Source organism: Corapipo altera, unplaced genomic scaffold, assembly GCF_003945725.1.
Source record: "Corapipo altera isolate COAL_440 unplaced genomic scaffold, ASM394572v1 0, whole genome shotgun sequence".
Classification (NCBI taxonomy): Eukaryota; Metazoa; Chordata; class Aves; order Passeriformes; family Pipridae; genus Corapipo; species Corapipo altera.
In genome coordinates this window covers 74,583,654-74,608,711 of record NW_020884872.1, presented here as the reverse complement: position 1 = coordinate 74,608,711, position 25,058 = coordinate 74,583,654, and the positions used below count along the sequence as shown (strand labels likewise).

General features: G+C 40.6%; 1 protein-coding gene across 6 annotated transcripts in view; it reads right to left on the bottom strand.

Moving 5' to 3' along the window:
* Positions 1 to 8,273: 8,273 nt before the first annotated feature.
* The window catches only part of RDX (radixin), a 44,563-nt gene continuing 27,778 nt past the window's right edge, over positions 8,274 to 25,058 (bottom strand). For 2 of the 6 annotated variants that reach the window (XM_027653197.1, XM_027653208.1), the window contains 6 exons: positions 24,352 to 24,515; positions 23,602 to 23,732; positions 21,326 to 21,486; positions 20,276 to 20,368; positions 19,186 to 19,428; positions 15,690 to 18,186 (listed from right to left, as the gene is read on the bottom strand). In XM_027653197.1, coding sequence (XP_027508998.1) covers positions 18,022 to 18,186; positions 19,186 to 19,428; positions 20,276 to 20,368; positions 21,326 to 21,486; positions 23,602 to 23,732; positions 24,352 to 24,515 — 957 coding nt within the window. In that variant the 3' untranslated portion in view covers positions 15,690 to 18,021. Of the gene's footprint in view, positions 8,982 to 13,475; positions 13,504 to 15,689; positions 18,187 to 19,185; positions 19,429 to 20,275; positions 20,369 to 21,325; positions 21,487 to 23,601; positions 23,733 to 24,351; positions 24,516 to 25,058 lie in introns of those variants that run through there. The other 4 variants (XM_027653169.1, XM_027653162.1, XM_027653178.1 and 1 more) reach the window with 4 other exon arrangements.

Genomic DNA, 25,058 nt, shown 5'->3' with positions numbered 1-25,058 from the left:
GATGGGCTGTTTTTGTTTAATTAAAAAAAAAATCTCTAGAGCAGTTAGCAGTGAGTTATAGCTAGCTTTGTGTTCTTACCTGCACAACAAAACTGCTCACTTTGAATAAATTAGAATGGTTTCAAACATAGAATCATAGAAAGTTTTGGGTTGGAAGGGACCTTAAAGATCATCAAGTTCCAACCCCCCTGCCATGGGCAGGGGAACCTTTCACTAGATGAGGTTGTTCAGGGTCCCATCCAGCCTGGGCTTGAACACTTTCAGGGATGGGATATCCACAACTGCTCTGGGTAACGTGTTCCAGTGCTTCACCACCCTCTTTTGAGTAAAGATTTTCTTCCTAATGCCTCATCTAAACCTATACTCTTTTAGTTTAAAACGATTGCCTTTTGCCCCATCACTATCTGCTCATATAAAAAGTCCTCTCTCTCCCTTTTATAAGCCCCCTTGAGGTACTGGAAGGTGTGATGAGCTCTCCCCAGAGCTTCTCATCTCCAGGCTGAACAACTCTCTTAGCCTGACTTTATAGGAGAGGTGCTCCTGCCCACTGATCATCTTTGTGACCCTCTGGACCTGCTCATACAGGTCAATGTCCTTCTTGTGTTGGCAGCCCCAGAGCTGGATGCAGTGCTCCAGGTGGGGTTTTGCAAGAGCTGAAGGGCAGAATCCCCTCCCTGGACTAGCTGGCCACACTTTTGATGCAGCCCAGAATACGACTGGCTTTCTGGGTTGTGAACACACATTGTTGACTCATGTCCAGCTTTTCATCCACGAGAAACCCCAAGTCTTCTCCACAGGTCTGCTCTCAGTGAGTTCTCCCAGTCTGTAGTTATGTCTAGGATTGCCCTGACCCAGGTGCAGCACCTTGCACTTGGACTTGCTGAACTACTCTGTGGATGGCATCCTATCCTTCAGGTATGTCACCTGCACCACCCAACTTTGTGTCATCTGCAAACTTGCTGAGGGTGCACTCAGTCCCTTCATCTGTGTCAATTATGAATATATGGAAGAGCACCAGTTCCAAGAGAGTGCCATGAGGGACACTACTCCTCACCAGCCTCCACCTAGACATTAAGGCAGTGACTGCAACCCTCTGGCTGCATCCATCCAGCTAATTCCTTATCCACTGAATAGTCCATCCATCAAATCCATGTCTCTCTAATTTGGAGATAAGGATGTTATGTGTTCCCATATATAAACATATGGTTATATATTTATCAGTTCATTTTTAATGTGGTAATTCATATTTAATAGAATCTTTCTCTTAATTTTGCTTACCAAGAAAACTAAACCTCTAGGGTTAAGTAGACACATCAGTCATTTATAGTAACAAGCTTTGGATTTAGATCTTATGCCAGTGGACCTGGTTTCCTTTTTACTAGTGCTACATATTTATTTGTCTTCAATTGAGTAATTGTTAGTGTGGCCCAACTCTGAATAGTGTGGGATAAATAGAAGAGAATAAAATTTAGAATAGAAGCTATCTGACGAAGGCAAAGATGCAGCAGAAGGTGCTATAAGCTTGATAAAATGACTACTCAAAACACACAAAGCTGTTGAATTGTAATTTTTCCAAATTACAGTGCCTGGCTAGGGCTAGCCGTCCAAACTGGGACCCTTTTCATTCCCTATCCAGCCCTATGTGTGGGCATAAGAGCATCCTGCCAGCCCTGCAGTGCAGAATGAAGTGGGTTGGTATGAATGCAGATAAAATGAGCAGTTCTCCTGAAAAAAATAAAAAACAACAAAGTATTGCCCTTCATTAGATGTGACCACTAGTAGTTTGCTTAATGCAAATGTTTTACACAGCTGTGAAAATGTGCTGTTCCACTGCATCCAGCCTGAGTGTATTATATGGCTGTGCCTCCTCTCAGGGCAAGCAGAGGCACTGGAGTGAGACATAAAGGTCCCTCCCCAGCAGCTTGGTGGAAACACTGCAGTGATGGACTTCCGGGGATGCTGATCTCCAGACTCATCCTGGTGTGCATGAACCAGACTGATCACAAGAGCAGCAGAGTGGAGAAGCGATGGGAAGCATGTGCATGTAATGCAAGGGGCAGATGGTGCTTCCCGGCTCACAGGATGAGGTGGTCTCATCCCAGGAAATATCACTGGTATGCTGCTTGGATTGAACTCATGGCTCTTCTGCAAGCTCTGGTGTGAGGCTGCTCAGCCTCTAACACACCAGTCCCTGTTTGCATTGCATTTTTCTGATCTGCTGCTGGACACTAAGCACCTCTGTTGCCTTGTCAGAAGTCAGGCTGGGGCATGGCTGGCCCAGGTGCTTGCATTGCCTTCAGCTCAGCTGAGTCCTCACACTCTCCACCTGGAAATACATCATTTTTTCTGGAATGCTATTTGAATTGTTGTAGCTACTTTTCAGTAAATCAATGCTTGGAGCTTGAACAAAGAGTGTGTGTGGAAACAGACAGAGGGATCTGGGTGGATGATCACATCTCCAGTGGGAAGGGAGGGATTGTTAAGGTGAGATTTCCTTGGCTGCTGATCTGCATGGCAGTGCTGTTGGTTCCTTTGGCCAGGTGCTTGAAGTCTCTCTCTAAAGTATTTTTGTTATGTCTCCACATGATGGATCCAGAAATCGTCTATTTGCAGTAGATGAGGAAATTAAATAGCATCTCCGGCTGCTTTCCTTTATGCTTTTTAAAACAGTCATATTATTCACCTGGCAAGAAAATGCAATTTTGGAGGGCAGAGGCTTGATCTCCCAAAGCACAAGTAAAGGAACAACTCACTTAATGGGGTCAGAGCTCCAAATCATTTCTGCTGCATTTATCAGGCTGAGCAGAGCTGTCCCAAGACACCACATGCATTTCTCTGAGGGCCCTATTCTGTTCCACTTGCTCTGTAGCCTCCAGTCAGGTGAGTTAAGGAGAAGATGGGTTTTGCTTTTCCTGTAAGTCACTTGGAGGCACTGCTTAGGACAAAGGAAGATAAAAACCCACATCACTCATTTTGGATGCAGAAGCAAACTACAGGCAGAAGATACACTGACACTGTGCTGTTCCAAAGCTAAGAGCTGTAACTCCTGAGAGCTGAGGAGCAGTCAGTGAGGTTGGGTGGATGCCCAACCTCAACCATCAGCTCATTGCTGTTGTATAGAGTGAGAGGTAACAGGGCCTGGAGCACATCCAGAGCTTGGATCATAAGCCCAATACAAGATCTAATGAACAGTTATAACCTTTCTGTTACTTAGTTATTTAGTACACTGAAGTTACTTATTTACTAACAAATATTTGCCACTTCTGTGGTTGCACTGCTCACTTCCCTGTTTGACTGTCAACTGTAGGATGCTCCAGCTCTTGAGCTGTGAGATGTTGGGTGACCATCATGCTCTTCTCTCCTGGAAGAGGGCCAAGGATGCCCAGAGCCCAGCTTCCAGATGCAAGCGGTTGTAAAGATCCACCCACTCTGTTCCATACAGGGTGTTCATCAGTGGCATTGTTAAACACTCAGGGAAGGGCAGTAGAAATGATCTTGATTGATGAACTGCTTTAAGTATCAGTATTCCCAGCTGTAACTCTTCAGGGAGACCTCACAAACACTACCAGTTACACTTATTCCTTATTTTTGTGGAAACTGGTAAACTGGATAATTCAGAAGAGCTACAAAGCCACAAGTGTGATTTGGCATGTCCCTAGACAGGCTGGTTTCTTCATAGGTGGTTTGCTGGCATAGGTTGGATTTCATTTTAGGAGATTGCTTCACAAATGCCAAATGCAGCCCTTTTTTGCTCAAAACACTGAGCTGCTGGTGTTTGTGTAATCTAGTTTGGTCTCTCTGGATAGTGGTCATACCACTGCCCAAGGCTTCTCCTCCACAGCTCTAATTTCTCTCTTGGGCTGATCAAGGACACCGAGTTTCCCCAGTTCAGTCAAGTGTCTAAGTCTCATAAGGATCTGCCTGCATCAGGCAAGGCAGGCCTGGAGAGTCTGGCACCAGGTTAAAAATTTCTCTTGCGGTAGCTTTAACAAAATTCATGTCAGCTTGACAGGCCTCAGAGTAGCCTCTGATGCAGGTTGAAGTGTTGTGACACTGGAGATGAAAGGGCTCTGTCAGTCATCCTGGAGCTGAAACCTGAACTTCGACAACTTGCATGACCTTGTCTAGAGGAGCTACAGGAGAGGCTGTTGTACAAGCACACAGGGATGCTCCTTGCAAGATCATTTCCAAGCAGGACAAACTGTCACTTCGGCTGCTCTGGTCAGCATCCTCCAGCCTCACAGAATCTTTGAGCTCACTCTCTGCTGAAGAAATGGAAGGGACATTTAGAGATTTTGTGCCACAGTGCATGAACTACTCCCTTTGCTTTGACTGTAGCGAAAAAGCTGGCAAGGAACTGGGGACATTATGAGCACATGCATTAAATGTCACCATCGCTCTCCAACAGAGGACCTGTGTTAAGTAACCTCAGGACCCACTCCCAACACACCTGCCATGGCAGAACAAGCAGCAGAAGCGTTGAAAATGATTGAAACTTCCTCCACCAACCAGTTTTGTCGCACACCCCGTTTCATTGAGCCTTTCCAGTCGCATAGTAGGCTCCCAGAGTCCTAGAGCCAGCACCAGGAAGGAGCTGCTGCCTTGCATTTCTCTGCCCATTCCTGGGGACATGTCCAACCCACAAGCCTGTTCAAAGAGAGCTTAAGAGAAGCTCCAAGCTGAGAAAGACCTGCCTAAATCCAGATTGTAGGAGACCCAGGAGATCAGTCCTCATTGGAGTCCCACAGAGCATTACAGGGGTAGGTTGAGGAGCAGGGGAGTGCCCCGCTCCCTCCACAGCAAGCAGCTGAGTGCTGGGACCTACATGTGAGCACCGTGTGGTACCAGTGTGGAAGATGTTCCTGGTATCACTCTATCTAATGGTCTCCATAGCAACAGTCAAGCTTTTTTTTTTTTCCCAGATCAGAGTTGAACTTGCCAAGAGCAGCAGGTAGATATGATGGAAATCCAACGCTGCTATTAATTTACATGAGCTGGGTGAAGTGTAAGCAAGGGGAGTGTAGGGATAAGGAGCTGGCAATGTTCACCAGGCAGGTTCCTTACGTTGGCTGGGCTCACCTTACACAGATCCCCAACTGCACCCTGGAACCAGACCTGACAGCAGGGGTTTGGGTGACCCAGCATTCCAGCCCTTAGGAAGCAGCTGGAAAAGGGGGAAATTACATTGGGGTCTGGCCAGGGTGGCTGTGAGGAGGGAGAAGGAATTTGATTTTCATCCACCTATACAAAGCTTTCAGGTATTCACAGTCCTGGATTTTAATGTATATTTTACCACTTTCTGAAACAGAAATTCTATTTTTCTAGGGAAAAAAAAATGAACTGAATTAAGTAGCAGAACTCCCCACCTCAGACAGTGAGTTTTCCTACCTGACCTCCCACTGCAGCCACCTCATAAACCAGAGCAGCACCTTGTGCTCCAGCAACTGTTGGTGACTGGCATGAGCCACATGTTTGCAGACTGACTACAACCACAGATCTGCTGGGGCTTAAACACCATTAAACACTCTGGGATTTTTGTAGGGTGCAGACCACGGTGACCCTCAGCACCAACCTGCCCACAGTGTTCGCAGGCTGCCCTGCTCTCGTCGTGGTCACCATGGTTGAAGAGAGGCAAATGCTCCAGGAACTGCAGAGAGCCATGATATGTTTGCTTTTTTGTTTATTTAATACCAGATTAAATGAGCTCCCCTTGGCTCCTTCTGCAACAAAGTGATTTAATTAATGCTGAAACTCTGCGCACACAGGACGCAACAAAGCTGTTTGTGGTTGGCATGTGCTACATCCATAGAATTATTTCAGAAAAAGGAAAATGTCATCATGATAGAAATGGAAAGTGTTAGTGTGCCACGTGCTGCCAGGAAATGGGGCTGCTACCCTATTCTAAGTCTGGATCAGACTTGAAATGAGAGTTAATTTGCTCACCCCACCCTTTTGACATTCAAAACTAATTTAATGGGATACCACTCCACAGCTGAGGGTCAGCAAGTGCTGCCATAGGATGCTGCTGAGTTGGGAAGGTGTGCAGGCTTTCATTCACTAACTCGTCAGTTCACATCAACCATGGAAAGCAAAGCAGCAACAGAACTTCAGTCACGCCATCACAAAAACTGGAAAAAACCCCAAATGGCTGTAGATTTACACTGCCCTCTGCAATCAGGGCAGCGAGTAGCCAAACCCAGAGACCCAGGGTGTCTGCACCCCAGGGACTGTGTGCCTGCCTGGCCCAGGCCAGCTGCAGCCTGGCTGCTTTCAAATCCAGACCCTGCTGCCATCACAAATGCAAAAAGCACTTGTAAAATCAGAGGAAAGACCCATGTCGAACTTCCACAAGGACAAGCAAAACTGCTGGCCAGACACTGAGTGTGGAAATGGCATGGAGAAGAGAGGGACAGGGAAGGACACCACCACTTTCAAGTGGCAATCAAGTTGCTTCCTGCCTTACAGACCAGGCACCGCTCTTTGATTTCAGGTTTTCACAGGCATGATTGAATTCATGTTTTCCTTCCCTACAGGACAGCACTTTCCATCACACAACTCAGCTACAACACTTCAGACAGATCTTTGCCTACAGGTAAATATCACTCTGCTATTCCAACAACATCCTCATCCGGGCAAAATCCAGACCAGCGCAGAGGTGACTGAGAAACCTCCTGTATCTGACCACAGGCACAACTGCCACCCCACAGGGAAGATCGTGACCACTTCCAGCCATTAAGGCTCATATCAAGTGGCTGGTGCAGCAGAGGAGGTGCTGTCCCCAGGCTGGGTCCTCCAGCAGCTGCCAGTGGAGAGCTGCCACCCCTTCCTGGACCAGCTCCTGCCAGCTCCCAGCAGCAGGTGTGAACTTGCACGTTCCAGCTGACAAGCTGCCACTCATAGCTAGACCAGAGCAGCTTGAAGAAATCAGCAGTGCTACAAATGCTACTACAATCAGCAGTGAGAGTGAGCCCAAAGCTTTCATTACATCAAAATCACTGTTTCCATGTTTCTGTTTTTAAATCTGGCTGCTAAGGTACATGATTACATTTCATCTTGCCCAATTCTCCCTCTTCAGAACATGCACCACAGAACTTCAACACTGACAAGAGAAGCCAAAAAAGCATTGTAGGCAGACATCAGCAAGGGCAGCACAAGAATAGGTAAAATCCTCAGGAACATTTTGTGGTTGTACTGAAGATGCGTTTGCATGGAAGGGTCTTATTACCTTTCACTGTTGGTACCTGAAGCAAACACAGTCCTAAAGAAGGCTGCTCCAAGTGGCAGCTATTGCAGAAACACTTCGAAATCTTGCTAGACATAAAACTCATGGAGGTCACTGTGCCTTGATCCGCTAAGCACCAGGAACATCTCTTACTGCCAACATGAGTCACACAGGGAGAGGGAGGCTGCAGAAACAATGTTACAAGAATCATTCAAGTGCTGAGCAAGCTGGTCTTGAGACCCCAGTGCTGTCCCACATATGCAAAGCAGCCCCTGAAATTCCACAGCTCTGGATTTTATGGTCCTCTTGGCATCCTAAACCCGTACCTTGTCTTCCAAGGGCTGAGCCAGGGTCTTGCTTCAACTGCTGGTGTCCTGGTGTACCAGTCAGAGGCAGAGGAAGCTTCCTTCTGGACAGCCCCTGGCTCTGCAGGGGTTTCAGCAGGAAGCTAGCAATGACCCACAGCCTACCCTACCCACCCACGGTCCCAAAGAATAGGGGACAGGGCTCCCAACCCACACAGCCTCCCCTCCACTGGCCAAGCTGGAGGGCTGTTCCCAGCAACACCCAGCTTCCCAGATGCTTGCACAGCATCGAGGCAGCTCCCTCCTTGGGCAGTTATCAGCTAATGATTTTGGGCACATGTTGTAAGGCTTTGGCACTGCTGTTTCAGATCCAAGTCCTTCGATGGATCTACCCGCACAGTTCCCAGTGCAGGAGGCCATTGTGCAAGAAGGCACTGTGAGGAACACAAGGCACATTGTGAGGAATATACCGAGGTTTTCTACATTCCCAGGGGGTGCTAGCTGAATTTAGGAATAATTTGGATGCCCATCTACTCAATTACAAGCTTCCTTAATTACCAGATATCTTTTCCTTCAAGAGCAATCCATTCTTTGCGAATAAAGCCTCCCATTGGCTTATGTGGTCACAGCACAACACTAGAAAACTCCCCTTTGTATCGGTGCAACAAAATTAATTAAAATTCCGAGAGAAGCAAAAGAAAATTCAGTAGCACCACTGATTGTCAAATGAATAGTGATTCTCCGGATTAATGTTAAAACCCATTTATTTAGGCTTTTGTGCAGGGCGCACAATTCGACGCAGTTACGTATACACAGTATGCACATCCTGACAGCGTACAAAAGGGCAAGGAGCAACGGGTGCTTACACTGCACATGTATGTACAGACATAGTAAAACTGGGAGGTTTACATTAGAAAATTACCTGACACTATTCATGTATCATCAAGGCTATTAGAAATTGTGTAGAAAACCAATAAAACTTGGAAAGTATCTACTATTATTACACTTTACCCAGGCTGGATATAGAGTCAGGCTTCCCATACAACAACACTCGTGAGCAAAGCCTACAGGATCCCTCAAGCACTTCGAAAGGTCACATCACCATTCACTCTAGCACATCCCATTACATGTTAAAGATTAACATATTAGTATTATTTCCTGTTTTCCTGGGAAGAACAACAGCTTAAATACTTCAAAAAGCTAATTTTCTCCTGGGAAAAGACCACAAGGAAAGATTTAAAGACCAGAGAGAACGAAACACTAATGAAATGTTGTAACAGCACTTCCTGGTCCTTCCAAAAACTCTTCACGGACCAGGCAGCACCTAATTTAAATCGCTGTATATTGTCCGGATTTACAGAAGTGCAATAGCAGGCCTTGGCAGACCCCAGGTCTTCTGCTGATCTTTACCTTGCTCCTATCCTAAGGGCTGCAAGAGATCGTACTTTTGTAACCTGCATAGAAAGACACAGAGAGATCAAATAGATTTAGCAAAAGAATACTAAACAAAAACAATAGATAGAAATATGCAGCAATGTCACATGAGCCATACCTCACTCCCTCTACTTATTCCGTATTTAATTTCTGACTGAACTTTCTTTCTTAAGATGTCAGCAGAATGAGGGAGCATTAGAAACAGAGTGATTTAAGAAACACATGATTCTTGTGGCCAAGGCCCCAGGAACACCCAGAACCCGTCTTTGTTGACTTTCAGCTTGACGAGCAGGTCCAACTCTCTTTAAGGACTCTTCCATGCCAAATTTCTGCACGTACCAGTTCAGTTTTGATATAAAATTTTAGCAGTATAAAGAATCCAACTGAAAATCCTCCCAGGGAGTAGTTCTAAAGGACCAATTTGCTGTTGCAGGTAACACAAAGCACAGCTGAGTGCAACATAGGTAAAAGACTGTGTTAAAACTGCTCCCAAAGGTGGCTTAAGTAAGATGCCTTGTGCCCAAATACACCCAATATAGGACATATTTGTAGAACATTCAATCACAGCCAGTATGATTTCAGACATCTTTTCCTTTTAGCACAGTAGATGTGCCATTTGCACACATCTCCTAAGCTCTAGTGCTTAGTTTATTCAGTTTGTTGCCTTGCATGAGCCTTTTGGAGAAAAGGTGATGACAGTATAAAAAACCTCTCAAATTGATTTCTCTCCTAAAGTTCTGTGGTGGAAATCTTTACAATGAGTCAAAACTTACTTCAGTGAGGACACACTTCAAAACTGTGTATTTTCCATGTTGATTTTTACAATTCATTGTTGAATTGCTACAATTCATTGTTAATTTTTACAATTCATTGCTGAAGTGGCTTGAAAATTGCTTTCCTTTTGGAGAATTACTTCCTTAAATATAATAATAATAACCAGTATTTTGCATTCAGCCTTCTTACAGTGTGAACCTCTCAATCTAATTGTTTTAGAGAATGAAACACTTCAGCTCTAAGTATTAATATATCAGAATTTTATTTAAAAGGAGTCAGGAAAAATACTTAATTACCAGATTTTCTTTGTCATTAGTAAGCAGGGGGAATAGCTACTTAAAAGTAAGAAGCCTTCAGTAGCACTCTTTTTTACATTTACAAATGCAGCTAGAACATGTAACGTTTAAGAACATTACATCAAATTTACACCACAGCCTGTTTCCCACACAAATCATTTTCTGGCACAGAAAGTCAGTGAGAACTTCTAGAGCTTGAGCATAAGCCAATAAGACGTGTGGTTAAGTCTCTGGTGTTTTAAAAGTCTGACAGCATTTCCTGGACAGGAGTGGGGAGAAGAAATCAGTTTCTGCCAGTGAGTGAAAAACTGTAGGCTGTGAAGGCACCACTGAAACCAATGAAGTGTTTCCTGGTACTAAGAGAATGCCAGACACAACTGGCTTTCACAGGAAACTAAAATCAAACATGCAGGTAAGTAGACCTGATTTTGAGATCAAGGACAAAACTGAACCACACTCACTCTCTGCCTGCTACAATATTCTATTAAATCATATTTTAAACACAGTTTTAAAAAGTATCATTTCTAAAACTATTCAAGATCAAAGTTTATATAAGTAGCAACTTGTGTATTTCACTTTAATACAGCCATTACAAGGACTGATGCCACATGCTGTATTAGAAATCTCCAGTTTAACCATGCTATATACGCATTTTTTAGTATGTATGTGTATACATATATATATATATATACACACACACACACACACAAATTATCAAGCTTGGTTAAACACAAAGCAAATCATACTACCTTTCCCTCAGAAAACAGTTTCATCCATTAAGCTTCAGATTGCCAAGCTAGTTACAGTGTCATAGGCAACACAAAATTTTACAAAATCACCAGGGAGGAAAAAAAGCATTTTTACTTTTAAATTGGTACAATAACTTTTAAATTGGTAGAATAAGCCACAACAGAAGCAATTAAAGGAAATATGACTGAAGAATGAAGTACACAATATTTTCGTCTTTAGTGCTCTCTAAATAATCCAGTAAATGCAAATAAATAAAAAGCCTCGTGAATTTTACCAAATTACTTTTCTAGCATGAATGTATTTTGAGAAGTCCACCATGCCATATGTAGCTGTCTGCCTTTAGTTTTCACCTTGTAGTTTAAGTAGTCAGCTAATGCAACATATTTTTTTGCTAAGACTTAAGGCTTAAACCTCCCCCCACAATGTTTTTGAACTAACAATTACCTAACATTGCCTTTCCTTGTCTTAATTTGCATTCTCCTACTGAAACAAAGTTATTTAATTGCATTAAAGATCTCAGTGATCTAAACTGAAATCTATTCTTTGGATGAAATACATGGCATGACACATTAGCAAGAAAAAGAAGCAAGTGAAAAAACAAGCAAAAACCAAACAAAACACCAAAGACAAGGCCAAACCCAGCAGTAAAGCAGAAAAGAGAGGTGAGAAGAACCAGTCCAGAGAGTGGGAGAAACACATACGAAAGGGCCACCCCAAAGGATACAGAAGTCACTGGCAGAAAGAAGGTTCTCCAGATTTTATTTTCATGGCCCAGTGTTAAAATGAACAGAGACAGGTGTAAGACCTTTCCCCCACACACCTGCAACAGCTTCTTAAAGACAAGATGGGCTGAAGAGCCATGGGATACCCGACTCCTCCTCTCAGGTATCTGCGCTTATGCTATAGAGGAGTTGAGTTTTTACCAGGGTGACCTGCAAAGCCAGGCAGGAATATAAGCATAACTCTCTTAAATAAGGTTCCACAGGAAAAACCAACTATTTCATGGAGGTGTTTTGTTGTTATTTTTTCCCCAGTATTTTTACATCCAGCACACCTGTTGTGCAGAAAAGCAAAGCCACAGCACCACGCAGTTGTGCCTGATAACTCTGCTGTTTGGGCAGGCATTACCATCCTGCTCCAGTGCTTTCTCTTGCCTAGTCCACGCAGACAGATGAGCTACACAGCGACAGCACTGAACTTCTCTTCCACATGCTCCCTTGTGTGTTTGAGTAGGGCTGGGCTCAAAGCTGAACCTCCTAGGTATAAACACTGTAATTCAGATTCTGTATTAACATAGTTGTTTTCTGACATTCTGTTTTCCAGAAAGCTACCAGAAATTATTACCTAGTCAATACAGTTATTTATTCTATAGGGTGGCATATGCCATGTGTGAACTGACAAGAAGACATGTAGCCAAAATCAATCCAAAGATTATTCCAAGGAGCAGCAGTAATTGCTCTAAATTTAAAGATGAGTTCACTGGCTTTGTTGAAAACAACACCAAGATCCTAAATGCAGAAGAAGAGTAAGAGGTGTGTTTCCAAATTGCTATGGAATACAACAATTAGCACAGAGCAGTAAGATGGATGCCCGAACTACTGTTCACAAGAGAAGAGATCCGAGAATTCAAAAAGTGAATTTAACTGAAGAAAAACTATTAAAGACAGAAAACAAACAGCAGAAGTGCCAATTAATAGTATAAAAATTTCTTACCATTTGTAGAAATTTTTCTGATGTGTGAACAAGGGTCCTGTCCCAAAACCCTAAATAAAGGTGGTGGCAGGATCGGCTGGTCTGTATATTCTGGGTGTTATTTCTCAACTTATTTTGTTGGAGATCAACATAGGCTTGGCAGAAAAGTTTTGAGCCTCAGTCCCAATGCAAATTAATCTCTTTCTGGCAATACAACTGGAATTACCATATTCACAGGGATTATTAATTAATCAAAGTGCTATTTGAATAAAGTGTGGCAACTTCAACTCCTCAGTATAATGTATTTTAAGAAAACATTTGACACAGTAGTCAACAATTCACTGGAAGTGCAGTTTAGTAGAACCTTATTGAAGCTAGAGATTAAGAAGTTAAATACTGTATCAAGTTTAATGAAGAAATCAAGGGTGAATAAGAAGTGTGAAAGCTGAGGCCATAGGGAGCTGTAGATTGGATACAAGATCCCGCAGAGTTCAGCGTATGCAGTCACGGAGCCTGTGGTGCGATTACTGTTTCACATGGGTACACAGGGGGTTTGTGTTGCTGGAACAAGCAGTGGGACAGCCAGAACACTGCATGGACACAGACAGCTCTTGTCAATGCACAAACGTGCTAAGGCAAAATTACCAGACTGCAGAGAATGTCTTCTGCTGAAATTTAGCAAGTTATAATACAGAAGCCAGTCTGGGAGCACAAGGCCTGAAGAACTCCAAGACCTTTTGGTCCTGGGCAGCAGGCTTTCTAACAGCCTTCAGATAATGGCACCTCCTCCTCTGTAAATACGGTAGCTTAAAAGTAAACAAACAAACAAAAAAACCCCAAAAAGCAGAAAAAGCAATGCAATTGTCCTACCTCTGAGCTTGATCTCTTTTCACCTGATCCACTTATCCAGAGCACAGGAAACATTAACTGTTATGCACACGTGCATTAGGAATATTTACACCAAGCAGGCCTTCTCCTTTGATGTGCATTTCCATCTGCCCTCGTTTCTTCTGCTGCCTAAAGCCTACTGCTGTGAAAAGAAACACTCTGACACATTATTTACAAAAGCCAATATAAACACCTCATGGAATAGCAGCAATTCAAAATGCTCCATTTCCTTTTGCTAATTTTGTCTTTCCTGAGCTATGAGCTATGTGGGCTGTCTCTTCCTGAATATCTAGAATATTGCAGGCACTGCTGCAGATATTGTGGTCCCTTCTTGTGAAGAAATGTGATGGTTTGGTGGGAAACCCTTTTGGGGTTGGTGAGCCCACTTCATTCACACTGAACGAAACACACACATTTGGCACGGCAGCAATCTCCTTGCATGGAAGGAAGAAAAAGCAAAAAAAGCCAAAGTTTCTCTAAATGCACTCCAAAGCAGCAGTTTATCAACTCAAACAGTAAAATGAACACAAGTGACAAATGCCACTAATCAAAACAAAATCAAAAAAATGGCCTATGCCTTTAGATCTAGACTCAGCCCAGTTGAAGTGAAAAGTGAAACTCACTCCAGCAAATTGGCTGCTGAATTTGCTAAACAAATTATTGGTCACACAGATACTGCAGTAGTACACTGAAAATGAGTCTTTAACACAAGTGAATAAGTGGGGCAGTAAGGGATTACAGCACATAACATTTGTGTTTTGTTTCCTTCTTAGAGCCCTCTACCATTAATGCTGCCCCTTCCAGACCTAAGTTGCTCCTTGCTGCTGACTGGGTCCTCAAACTAAGAAAAGGACCAGTCATATAGAACTCACATGCCTGCAGACCAACTGGCTGGGGAGGAAAGACACTGCTCCGTGCTGCTTGGGAATGGAGCAGAGGGACACACTGACTGGCAGGTGCCCACGACGGCCAGCCAGAACCACCCTCCTGAGCCACCGGCCCAGCTGGCAGCCAGCACAGCATCTCGGCTGGGAGGCAGGTGCTCTCCATCTCCAAGCACAAACAGCAGAATGTGCTCTGAGGGGGTCAAAGAAATCACCACAGTTTGCATGCTGATCCATTGACACTTACTACATTTTCCAGGAAAACCCTATCACCTAGCCAAGACAAATTATGTGTATGAGAAAACTTCTATTAATAAGGGAACTTTGCTGTTTTGTAAGGAAGCTTTCAATTTTCTTATGGTGATATTTTTACTCAGAAGCAAAAGCACAATAATGCTTTTCAAACTGGTATGGGCAACAGAAAATATAGGTTTTGATGTGAAGAGGGGACTACTTCAAAAAGACAGAATATCTTCTTTCACAATGAGGCACTCTGTTCAATTGTATTAGTCTAGCCTGTAAACAGGAGCACTATTTTGCATCCTTTTCTCTCCACCTCGAAGGCATATTTTTAAAAATATAATCCCTTAAAGCATTTACCTCCCCTTTCAAGCACAATATTCTGAAGCTACATACCTATGCAGAAGCTCTCTAACTAAAGTCACAAACCTCAAATCTAATGCTTCAGCAAGAGGGGCTCCAAGAAAAGAGAAATATCAAACTAGGAATATGCACAGTTAAAAGCATGAAGTAAACATTTTAATTCCTCATAGCAATTCTGCCCTATGGAGTAACAAAAAGGGTCATGTGCTTGTACTGAGTATAAGGCCAAACAAATATGAGAACAGAATGTCACCTGAGAGGAGGTCTAATTTATGCAAGAACTGCTTAGCAGATTATTTGTATACCTACTTACATGGAACTCTTCCACGTGTATTAGACAGATGAGAAAGCCCATTAACTTGCTCTTATCTGAAACATATGGCCACACATGCATTTGATAGCACTGTCCACTGTAATGTGCAGTTATCAAAAAAAACACTTCAAGGTTTCTCAGTGCTTAAGATATTGACCCATCAAACTAAATTTCACTTATCCTGGGCTAAGCATTATGTAGGCAGTGATTGAAAGTTCTTACATTTCCCACAGAGCTCTTATATGGCCAAATTACCCTCTGTTCTCAAGAGAGCAAATTTGCTCTGATGATTCACATCCTATTTTGAATAGACAAACACCAGTGCTTCCTCCCAACTGTATGTGATAATTTCTTAAGCAAAACACCATTCTCCAGGGATACAATGATTTTTTTTTTTCATTCTGACCAGAGTGTGAAACAAAAGACAATCAAAATTTGTACACTTCTCTAGAAAACACTACTGGAGTGTGCTCAGTAAAGCTGTCAGAAATAAAGGGCATTAAATAACAACAATGGACCTCAGAGAAATTAACTTTATCTCTTTATTGTTAACCAATGAATGTTATCCAAAATAGTAGATGTAATTGTAGCTTAATTGTACAACACAAAAACATGATGCTAAAGGAAAAAGCATGTGGAAAATTACTTCACCAAGTAATCATTAAATGTATTCTTAGTATTTCTGCACCAGTAAGTGTTCCCAACTGCTGGTGACAGCAGCTATTACCACTTTGTTCATTGTGAAAGTCTGTATTACAAATGGTTGTTCCTGGTTGTTTAGATTTAAAAAAAACAAAACAAACAAACAAAACAAAACAAAAAAAAAAAAAAAAGAAAAAAAAAGAATCACACAGCTTTATAAATGGATCTAATTCATTTAGCCCTACCCTATATGTTGTAGATTTATGAACAATAAACTTTACTGGTGTTTTTTCCCAACACTGAAACTGATGTATCAGTGTTACTGCACACTTTCCAGGGAAAAACAAAAACTCACTGGAAGCACAGTATTTCACCTGCTATGGCAAACTGTTTGAATACTTCAGAAATTTGCTTAAGCTTCAGTGTATGAAGCCTATGAAACAAAAACTGTTCTTACAATGCACTGCAAGTTGAAACACCAACTTCCACCAAGCAGCATTTTGAAGCATGTGCACAGCATCTGCACATCAGTCTTCAAGGTGAAGCAGATATGTTTAGCCCCACAAACCAAAAATATATTAATGTATCTTTATTTCATTTTCATGATGTCACCCCACATAGCCAAACTTTTACTCCACAAAATAAAAAAAAATTAGTTGGACTGTTTGTAAGAAATTTAAACCTATTGTGCATGAAAAAAAAGTTTAATAAAATGGCAAATTTTAATAGATAAGTGTAAATTTATGAGTGCATAATATCAAACAGGAATAAAAGCTGAACCATCCTTAGAGAAAGTTAGGTTCTTCCACTGTAGGTATTTAGTAGAGTTCTCTAACATAAGGGATAACTGCAGTCCACATTAACTGCAAAGTTGTTATTAAAGTTCAATTTATAAGCAAATTTCTCAAAAAAGCAGGTCTCCTTTTCAAGAGGGAAAGGACTTAATGATCTGACATCAGATATGACAATTACAATACTAGCTTCACAGAAAATTGAAGCTACAACACTTCTACTCCAATTCTGGGAACTTTCATTTTGTATCTGGAAACCCAAGCTGACTGACATTCACATTCTGCACCCCTCCCAGAAGATAGCATACCAGTGACAGGTTACAGCTTTAAAATACATCAGATGTTTTCACAATTTAAACTCAACAGAAGGCAGTTAGACAGTACTTAGCACTATAAATCCATCCTAAAGTAAAATAAAATCCTAGGAGTAAAGGCTCCTAGCAATTGACTATTCACTGTGTAGTGATAGTCAATTTAAACAGTTTTTTCATGGTGTTTGAAGGACCGGTCATCATGTACAAAGTAGTGAGGTAGGATACTGTCCCCTCCCTGGGACTGATGTTTTCATATGCTCCCTTGCCAGAAAGGTCCAGGTCTCCCTACTGCAAATAAAATAATTACAAGCAAATTGCACATTAAGCTTTGTTTATTTTTTTCCTCCTTGCTGCATTAGAACACTTTACACATCTAAAAGAATTATCTAGGAAATCAATACTTACTCAAGCCTATCAGCAGCCATGTGCTGCCCACAGGTAGTGTTCCATTTAAAAACATTTCCTGGAACTACCACCTGCCATCCAGACCTTTGTGAACAGGTAGGCAAAGAAAACCATCAATGATGACAGGATATGAAACACCAAAGAATTTCACTTGGGAGAAAAAAAAAAACAACAAACAAAAAACCCCAAAAAAACCAAAACCAAAACAAACAAAAAAACCAAAACAAGGAAAAAACAACCAAAACTGAAAGTCGGCAAATATCAAACTCTTAATAGTGTAGCTAACATTGAAAACTAATTTCAAACTTCATACTGAAATAGTACCTATCCAGTTTAGGTTCAGTTCCATTCTTCTTTCTATTTCTTAAAGTTAAGCAATATATACACTTGTCAGTCATTATATGCTTCACATCTGTTTCCAAAGGGGAAAAAAAAAACCCAACAAAAAACAAGCAAAGAAACTGAAAACACAATGAGGAAAAAAGTGCTATTAACCTCCGCACCCTCCCCCCCCCAAAACCTAGGGTTGATAGACTGCCTTACTGCGGAACAGCTTCCCTAAAAATTTGTCTTCTAGTCACTGTAGTCAACCTGGTATTAAGTGCTTTGGCAAAGTGGGGTGCAATCCATCAAATCTGCAAAGGCCTGCTTTTTTTTCTCAGTTGGTGGTTCAGCTTTACGAGGAACATATATGCAAAATAACAGCTCTCACATTGCTTCAAACTCATCAATACGCTGCTTTGTATTGCCTTGTCGGATTTGTCGGAGAGTCTTGTACTTATCGCGGCCTGCTTTAACATTCTCAGCATGAAGGACATCATTTTGTGTTTTCTTGGTTTCATCTCTGGCTTGAGCCAACTCAGAACTTAAAGCCTGTTGAATAAAATATTTATATTTAAGTGCTCTGACTAATCTTTTAAGGATTCTGGAGTTTCTGGTAATAACTACTCTGCAATTTGGATAAGAATTTCTTGAATGCCAACCTATGAAATGCTTGTTGTGCTGTTCAGTAACTCAAGTTGTGAGGTCTATCAGAAAGAATGCAGAAGGAAAGACAAGGAGAGCATAGGATTCTTTCCTTACTTAAGCATGAGCATCAAACTAAAAAAAAAAAAACAAAAAAACCACCAAAGCCTCATACACCAATGCATCCAAGAAGAAAGGGATCAGCAGGATAAAGTAGGGAAATCACCTATTTTTAAATTTTTGCTTGACTAAAGACAGCTCTTCTATTTCTCCCTGATCCTATTCAGTGACAACCAAGCAGGAACAACATTACACATACATGCTACTAAGATACTAATACCAGAAAAAGTAGCAGCTTTCCGTTTCTTCTGTTTTCTTCCCAAAAAGACATTTCATAACCCGGAAAAGAGTTACCACTAACATAAAACATTATACTTCAAGGGGTGAGACTTTTTAGGAGGAAACACTCCATTTCAGGGAAATAAGATTAATCCAAAATGGGTATAATTGAGTTTTTGCATTTGCAACATCTGTGAATGACTGCAAACACACACAAATAATATTAAGCAAGCTTCTGTTCATACCATTTAATAAGATTTGGTATTGAGAAAGGAAAGCATTATAACATTCAGTGTCCTGGACATTATATAATTATTAGACACGTTTACTGGCCAATGCAACAACATACCAATGCTTTTAAGCTATAAAGCACAATCTTACATACAACCTATCTATTCCACTTCTAGAACACTATGAATGATATTTGTTGGTAAATTAGTAATAAACCTAGTAAATCTTAAAAAGCCTGTTTCCTTGGCACACCATAACTTCAACAAGATTTGTGACAAAAAAAGAATGAAAACCCAATGCCTGAATTATCTTGATACAACTATGAATCTTCATTACCTGGAGCTGTTTCTTAACACGTTCATTTTTCTGTGTTTCTGTTACCCGTTCTTCTTCACTCCTGTGATTCATAACACCATCAGAAGACAGTTCGGCACTGGCTTCAGCATTGTTCTCATCATGTTCATCATGTTCATTCTCTGTTGGAGGAATAACTGGTGGGGGAGGGGGTGGAGGAGGAGCAGACATCACAGATTTCAATTCTTCTTTGGTCTTTTCCAAGTCCTCTTGGGCTGCAAAAGCCTAAATACAGTAAACAGTACTTAGCATCTTTTAAAACTATTTGTCAATAGAAAAATAAAAATAAATATTTGAGGTGTTCTCAGACACATGGGAATTATTCTTTATAACTAAGATGACTAGCTTACACACTGGAAATTGTCAAATAGAGACACATGTTAAAAAAAGACATGACTCAAAATCAGCTGTACCAGAGTCAAGCTATTTCTAGCAGTAGACGAGAAAAGAGTGAAAGAATAGGGCAGTCATACTGATTGCTTTCTAACTTTCTTAGCATCCTGAAATTTAAGGCTCAGAAATTTCCTAAATCAAAGATGATATCTTCAAATTTCATACTCAACCGAAACTTATGAAAATTTTTTCAATCACTTTTTGAACCTGTGCACACAGTAAGTATTCCCATTCCGTAACTAACTGCAGATTTTGTGAAGAAATACAATTTTACTTTAAATTATTGTCCAGTTGCATGTCACGTGCCTTTGTTATTGTTTCGGTTCATCCTTTCACCACAACTCATGATTTTATACACCTTCCTCCTGAGGTGTTTTCTCCTTTAATACAAAGCTCCAATCTATTTCATCACCATAGAAAGAAAACCATTTCTGATCTTTGACCATGCCTTTGTGATGGGAATTCCCCCTCCCTTCACAACTATGCAATATCAAGACATGAGTTAAATAGAAGCACAGGCTGTCTTCAGCAGACTGGAGAACAAAAACCTTTAAGAAAGACTTCTCTGAAGCCTAAGGGAAAGAGAGAGATTGAACCACATGAACTTCCAGTGGGATTTCCGCACTCATCTCCCTTAGTTTCTTTGAAGTTCTGACTTCACACAGCATGGGCTCATTACTTTGTGCTGCCATTCTGAAGCTTCCTCTTCTTTCTTTTTCTTGGCCTCCTCCAGAAGTGCAATCTTGGCTGTGAATTCAGCAATTTCTGCTGCCTGAAACAAACAAAAAACCAAAGTAGAAGTTTACATTTGGTATCGTTTTGGCTTTGCAGTGGAAGAAAGCAGAGCCTTTGCTGTGATCTGGCTTAAAGAGAGTTAGTTACCATCCATCACTTCTCTGCTAAAAATAGAAATTTTAGGCATACATGAGAGAGGGAATGAACCAGAGTACTCTTGCCTGATGGAAATAAGTCGAAAAAAAAATATTTATCTTCTGCACTTCCAAAGCTTTCCAGGAAACAGCAGGCTGCAGTTACAAATTAGTATTTCAAGCTGTTTCAGTCTAATACAACTTAATGGTCCCACCATTAAGATTATGATTCTGGATCATAATCTCAGTACTACTAAACTAAATCTTCCCTTCAGAATTGTGCGCTAAATTTGCAGAAGACAAAAAGCTGGTTTATAGTTGAGAAATCATTTCTTCTACTATTTGCATGACTTTCTCGATTATTATGCACAAATTACAAGCAGTCTAGCAAAGAATGTGAGAATATTCTGCAAATGCTGAAAATGGGACAGAAAAAAACCCCAACAACAACAAAAAACACCCCAACCACAACAAAACACAGTGTCACCAACTCTCCACCACCACCAAGCTTCAGAACAGACCTGTCCTAGAGAACAGGCTTCCCAGTGGACAGCAGAAGGAATTACTCTTGTTCTCAGCTGGATAAGCCTGTCACTATTAGAAAGAGAATGTAACGAGTGCTGTCAGTCTGAAAGGTCGTCTTCATTTTATTTCCTGCAGCTCCAGAGTTTTATTTTTGTCTTGCAAGGTAGTGGCAAATCTAATGCAGTTTTCTAAAGCAGTTCCCAACAACAATCTGTAATGCTATCTCACATACCTGTTTCAATGTACTTCTTCATTTGACATAAACAAGAATAAAAGCTAAATTTTCAACTACCTTTTACGATTTTTTTTTAAAAAATAGGGTTAAAATCTCTTACTAGCTGCTCCTGGTTCTTCATTTGATCAGCTGCCTGCTTGGCTAGAGCAGCTTTAGCTACTTCAGCTGCTCGACGCTCTTTTTCCAGGCGCTCTGCTTCCTCTTTTGCACGCTTTCGTTCTTGATCCAGTTCTAGAGCTCTTCTAGTCTGTTCCTCTAGCTCTGTCAAGAGGAAAGTTTGCAGACAAAGTATCACTACCAAGGTCTTCCTCATATGTAACACAGATAACAGCTGGAACACGCTCAAAATAAAGTAACCTACAACACTAACAAAGATTTACAAAGTTGCCTCAAGTTAAGAAAAGCTGTTGAGTACACTACCTGGAGCTTTATTACATGTCTGATTCCCCCCTCAACATATTTTGGATATATACTTCATCTCACCTGACATTTCTGACAGTCCAGTGTTTCAGAAAATTGTCACCTCACTGATAAAATTGAACACCAAAATATATGTACATATACATGAACATACACCCTCACTCTTACTAGTGAGGAGATTTTATGTACATTAAATCACACTCTCTTGTAGAAACAAAAATAAAAAACTCTTCTACTGTATTGAACTGCCTGACAGATACCTTAATTGCAGCTGAATATTTAGGCATGTGCCTTCAGCAAAACAACCCAAGACCAATTCCAAGGGTCAGAAAAATTCTCTATACAAAAGAAGACAACAGTTTTAAATCAAGGGAAGGATAATAGTTGTGTAGCTGCCTGGTTAGCAAAGTACTGAAATCTAAAGGGCAGAACCATTTGTGAAATAGGAGGAAGTAATAATCTATGAGTACTGCAACGTAAGATTTAAACAGACAAACTACGCTCCTACTCTGATGTGAAAAATTAAGTGACTACAAAAAAGTCTTTCTAAAGCTCTTTGCTGACTTTAATGATAAATTTTCCACTGTGTTTTTGGCTAGCCATAGCTGCCATAGACTCCTTCACCAGAAAACCTTAACAATGACTCGTTTTTTGGAACAATCCATTTGCCCTTCACCATATGGTTTAATACTAGAAAAGCATCTTCCCAGGTATGCTGACACATGCTTCATCTTTGCACTTGTAGTTTTAAGTAGGTCTCATGTAACCATTATTCGTCCATTGTTTTCCCAGTCTTCCTACTACTTCAGTTATAAAATTAAAAAGAACAGCATCACAAGTATGTGGGATTCTACAAATGCAGAACTTAGAAAATAAAATAAAAACTGTTACTATTTGAAAACACTGCTCAAACAAACCTTTCCATGAAGATGGAGAACACTAAACTACCATGTTAACTACAGAACAGACACCATTCATAAAGACTTTTCCATACATGAACAGAAGGCTAAAAAGACCAGCAATACATGAACATTATGTATTGCATCAGAAATTAGGCTATATCACTTACAAAAGTTATGAGAAAATGTATACTGTCAAACCTCCAGAATCACCCTGACTCTTGTCCTGGGCCAAACAGCTCTCCCTTAAAACAACTCCACAGCACAGTTAGTGTGTTACCTGTCTGGATGTGTCCAACCTATTTTGCACTGAAAGACTGAAAAATGCAGTGGAAGAGCTGGAGAGTAGTGGCAGGCAACTTATTTGTATAGATTTAGTCAGTGATTCTCTCTATCGTGCCTGAGCCAACAGTTAGGAAAAGAAAGGAGCAACAAAACTTTTATGAATGTGAGCCAAACCTGAAGCAAAAAACCCCAAAACAACATGGAGAGGAGGGACTCAGAAGTCATGGAGGCAGGGACTCTACAAGGTGATTAAACACAAAAATTGTCACTGGTGAAACGTATTTTGTCACTAAAGTCTGACAAGATTTTAATTTTCAGTTTCTCAGATCTTACAAGGGAATAGGAAAATGAAGGAAAAAGGCATTTCCAATTAGAAGCTAAATTCAACAAAAACCTAGAGGAAGTACTTTGAATGTTCGTCTCTAATTTCCCTGCTCCCTCCAGTTCCAGGTTTTCAGCACTTTAAGCCTCACATAATCCTGAGCTGAAGTGTGTATGCATTAATTTCCTTTTTACTAAACTGGAATTTTTGTCATACTAGAAATTGATTTTATCTTAAAAAGATACACACAAATGCGTGCACGCCATCATCTGAACACTAAAAAAGAATATCTTTTACATCAAATATTGCTATTATTAGAAAAATAAACTTGTAAAAAAACCCATAAAATAACAGCCCTCCAACAGACAGAGAGAACTGTGGAACTGAGCTACCCAACGAAACTAAACATCGTCATCAGATTTAAGAAATCCATGACCACCAAGAGCTCACCTTTCTGAGCTTTCATTGTTTGTTCCTCAATTTGTCTTAAGCGTTCCATTAGTTCTTCCTTTTCACGCTCTATTCTTTCCTTCTCCTTTTCTGCTATCTCCCTTTTCTTCTTCTCATTTTCTAATTGTGCCCTGAAAAAAACAGCAAAAAGAGTTTTTTGCTCTCAAGGATATTAAATTCTACTCTTCGGATGCTGGTAGCCTACTTTGCAGTTTACTCAGCTAGAAGAGAAGCATATGACTTTAAATGTTTCAAATTCAGTTTCTGTTTCAAAATACCGTACAGAAAAACAATTTACAAACAGAACTGACCAGCAACTTTGGTTATGGTTCAAGCACATAAATCCACAATTATATCTGCATTTTAGGTATGGTGTTTAGTCTGGTTAGAAATGGCAACATTATTTTTTAAATACACAAAAGGTAAGCCATGCCATTCTTCACTGAACTTGTTTTAAAGGTTCACCTGTAGAGTATGAAAGTCCCTAAGGATCAAGCAAAAGAGACGTAACGCTGTTTCACAAAAAACATAATGAGAAACAACGGTACAGCTACTATTACTGTGCTGAAAGTTAAAAAAAGATACAGCTTTCTATTAGGACAGGTGAGCCATGGCAATCCACAAACTCGCTTACACAGCGGTAAAGAAAAGCAGCTCTCTCTTTTCTAGAATTCTAAGATGCCTGATACTTCTCTAACTCCTTAAAAGGGTAAGAGAATTTTTTCTGTTTCATGGAAGTTTGTTAATTACCTTTCCAATTGTTTCTGATGTTTCTCTTCTCTAGCTTGGGCCTTCATCTGTTGCACTTCAATTGTATCAGGTTTCCTCCTCCTCATGTACAATTCATGATTTCCCATACAAAGTGCCAAAATTCGCTTGTTAATTCTCAGACGGGGTGCATAAAAAACAAAATCCTAGCAAAAATAATTCCAGTATATCCATTAATCTAAATAAATACATGCATTACTGCATGCTTGCACTGGCTAAGTGAAAACTAGTATTTTGACACTTTGAGCAAGCGAACACCATAATCTATAAATCTAGTTACTTGTAAGATAAATTCAAGATTACATCTGGAATGCTCTAAGTAGAAATTAGCTGGTTTATATAATTTATTTAAAATTCTAAACCCATTAAACTGTTCTCTATTCCATTCTGAACAGATTTGACCTAGAATCTCCTGAAATGTGCTGCTGTAACACACACAAAAAAAAGAAAAGCAAAGGAGAGAGGGGGGCAGAGAATTTAGCATCTTACACTGTGTCTTTTCAACACATTATGAAGTGTAAGTTGACTTAACAAAAGACCAAAAACTTAAGAGTATCAACCAAAAAAAGAGAGAAAATAAACATACCACAGTATCAACCAGAAAGGACAGAAAATAAACATACTATATTTCAAAATCAAAATTTCCTTGTGATTACTGACTATTCCACCAGTAAGAATAATAATTGTCA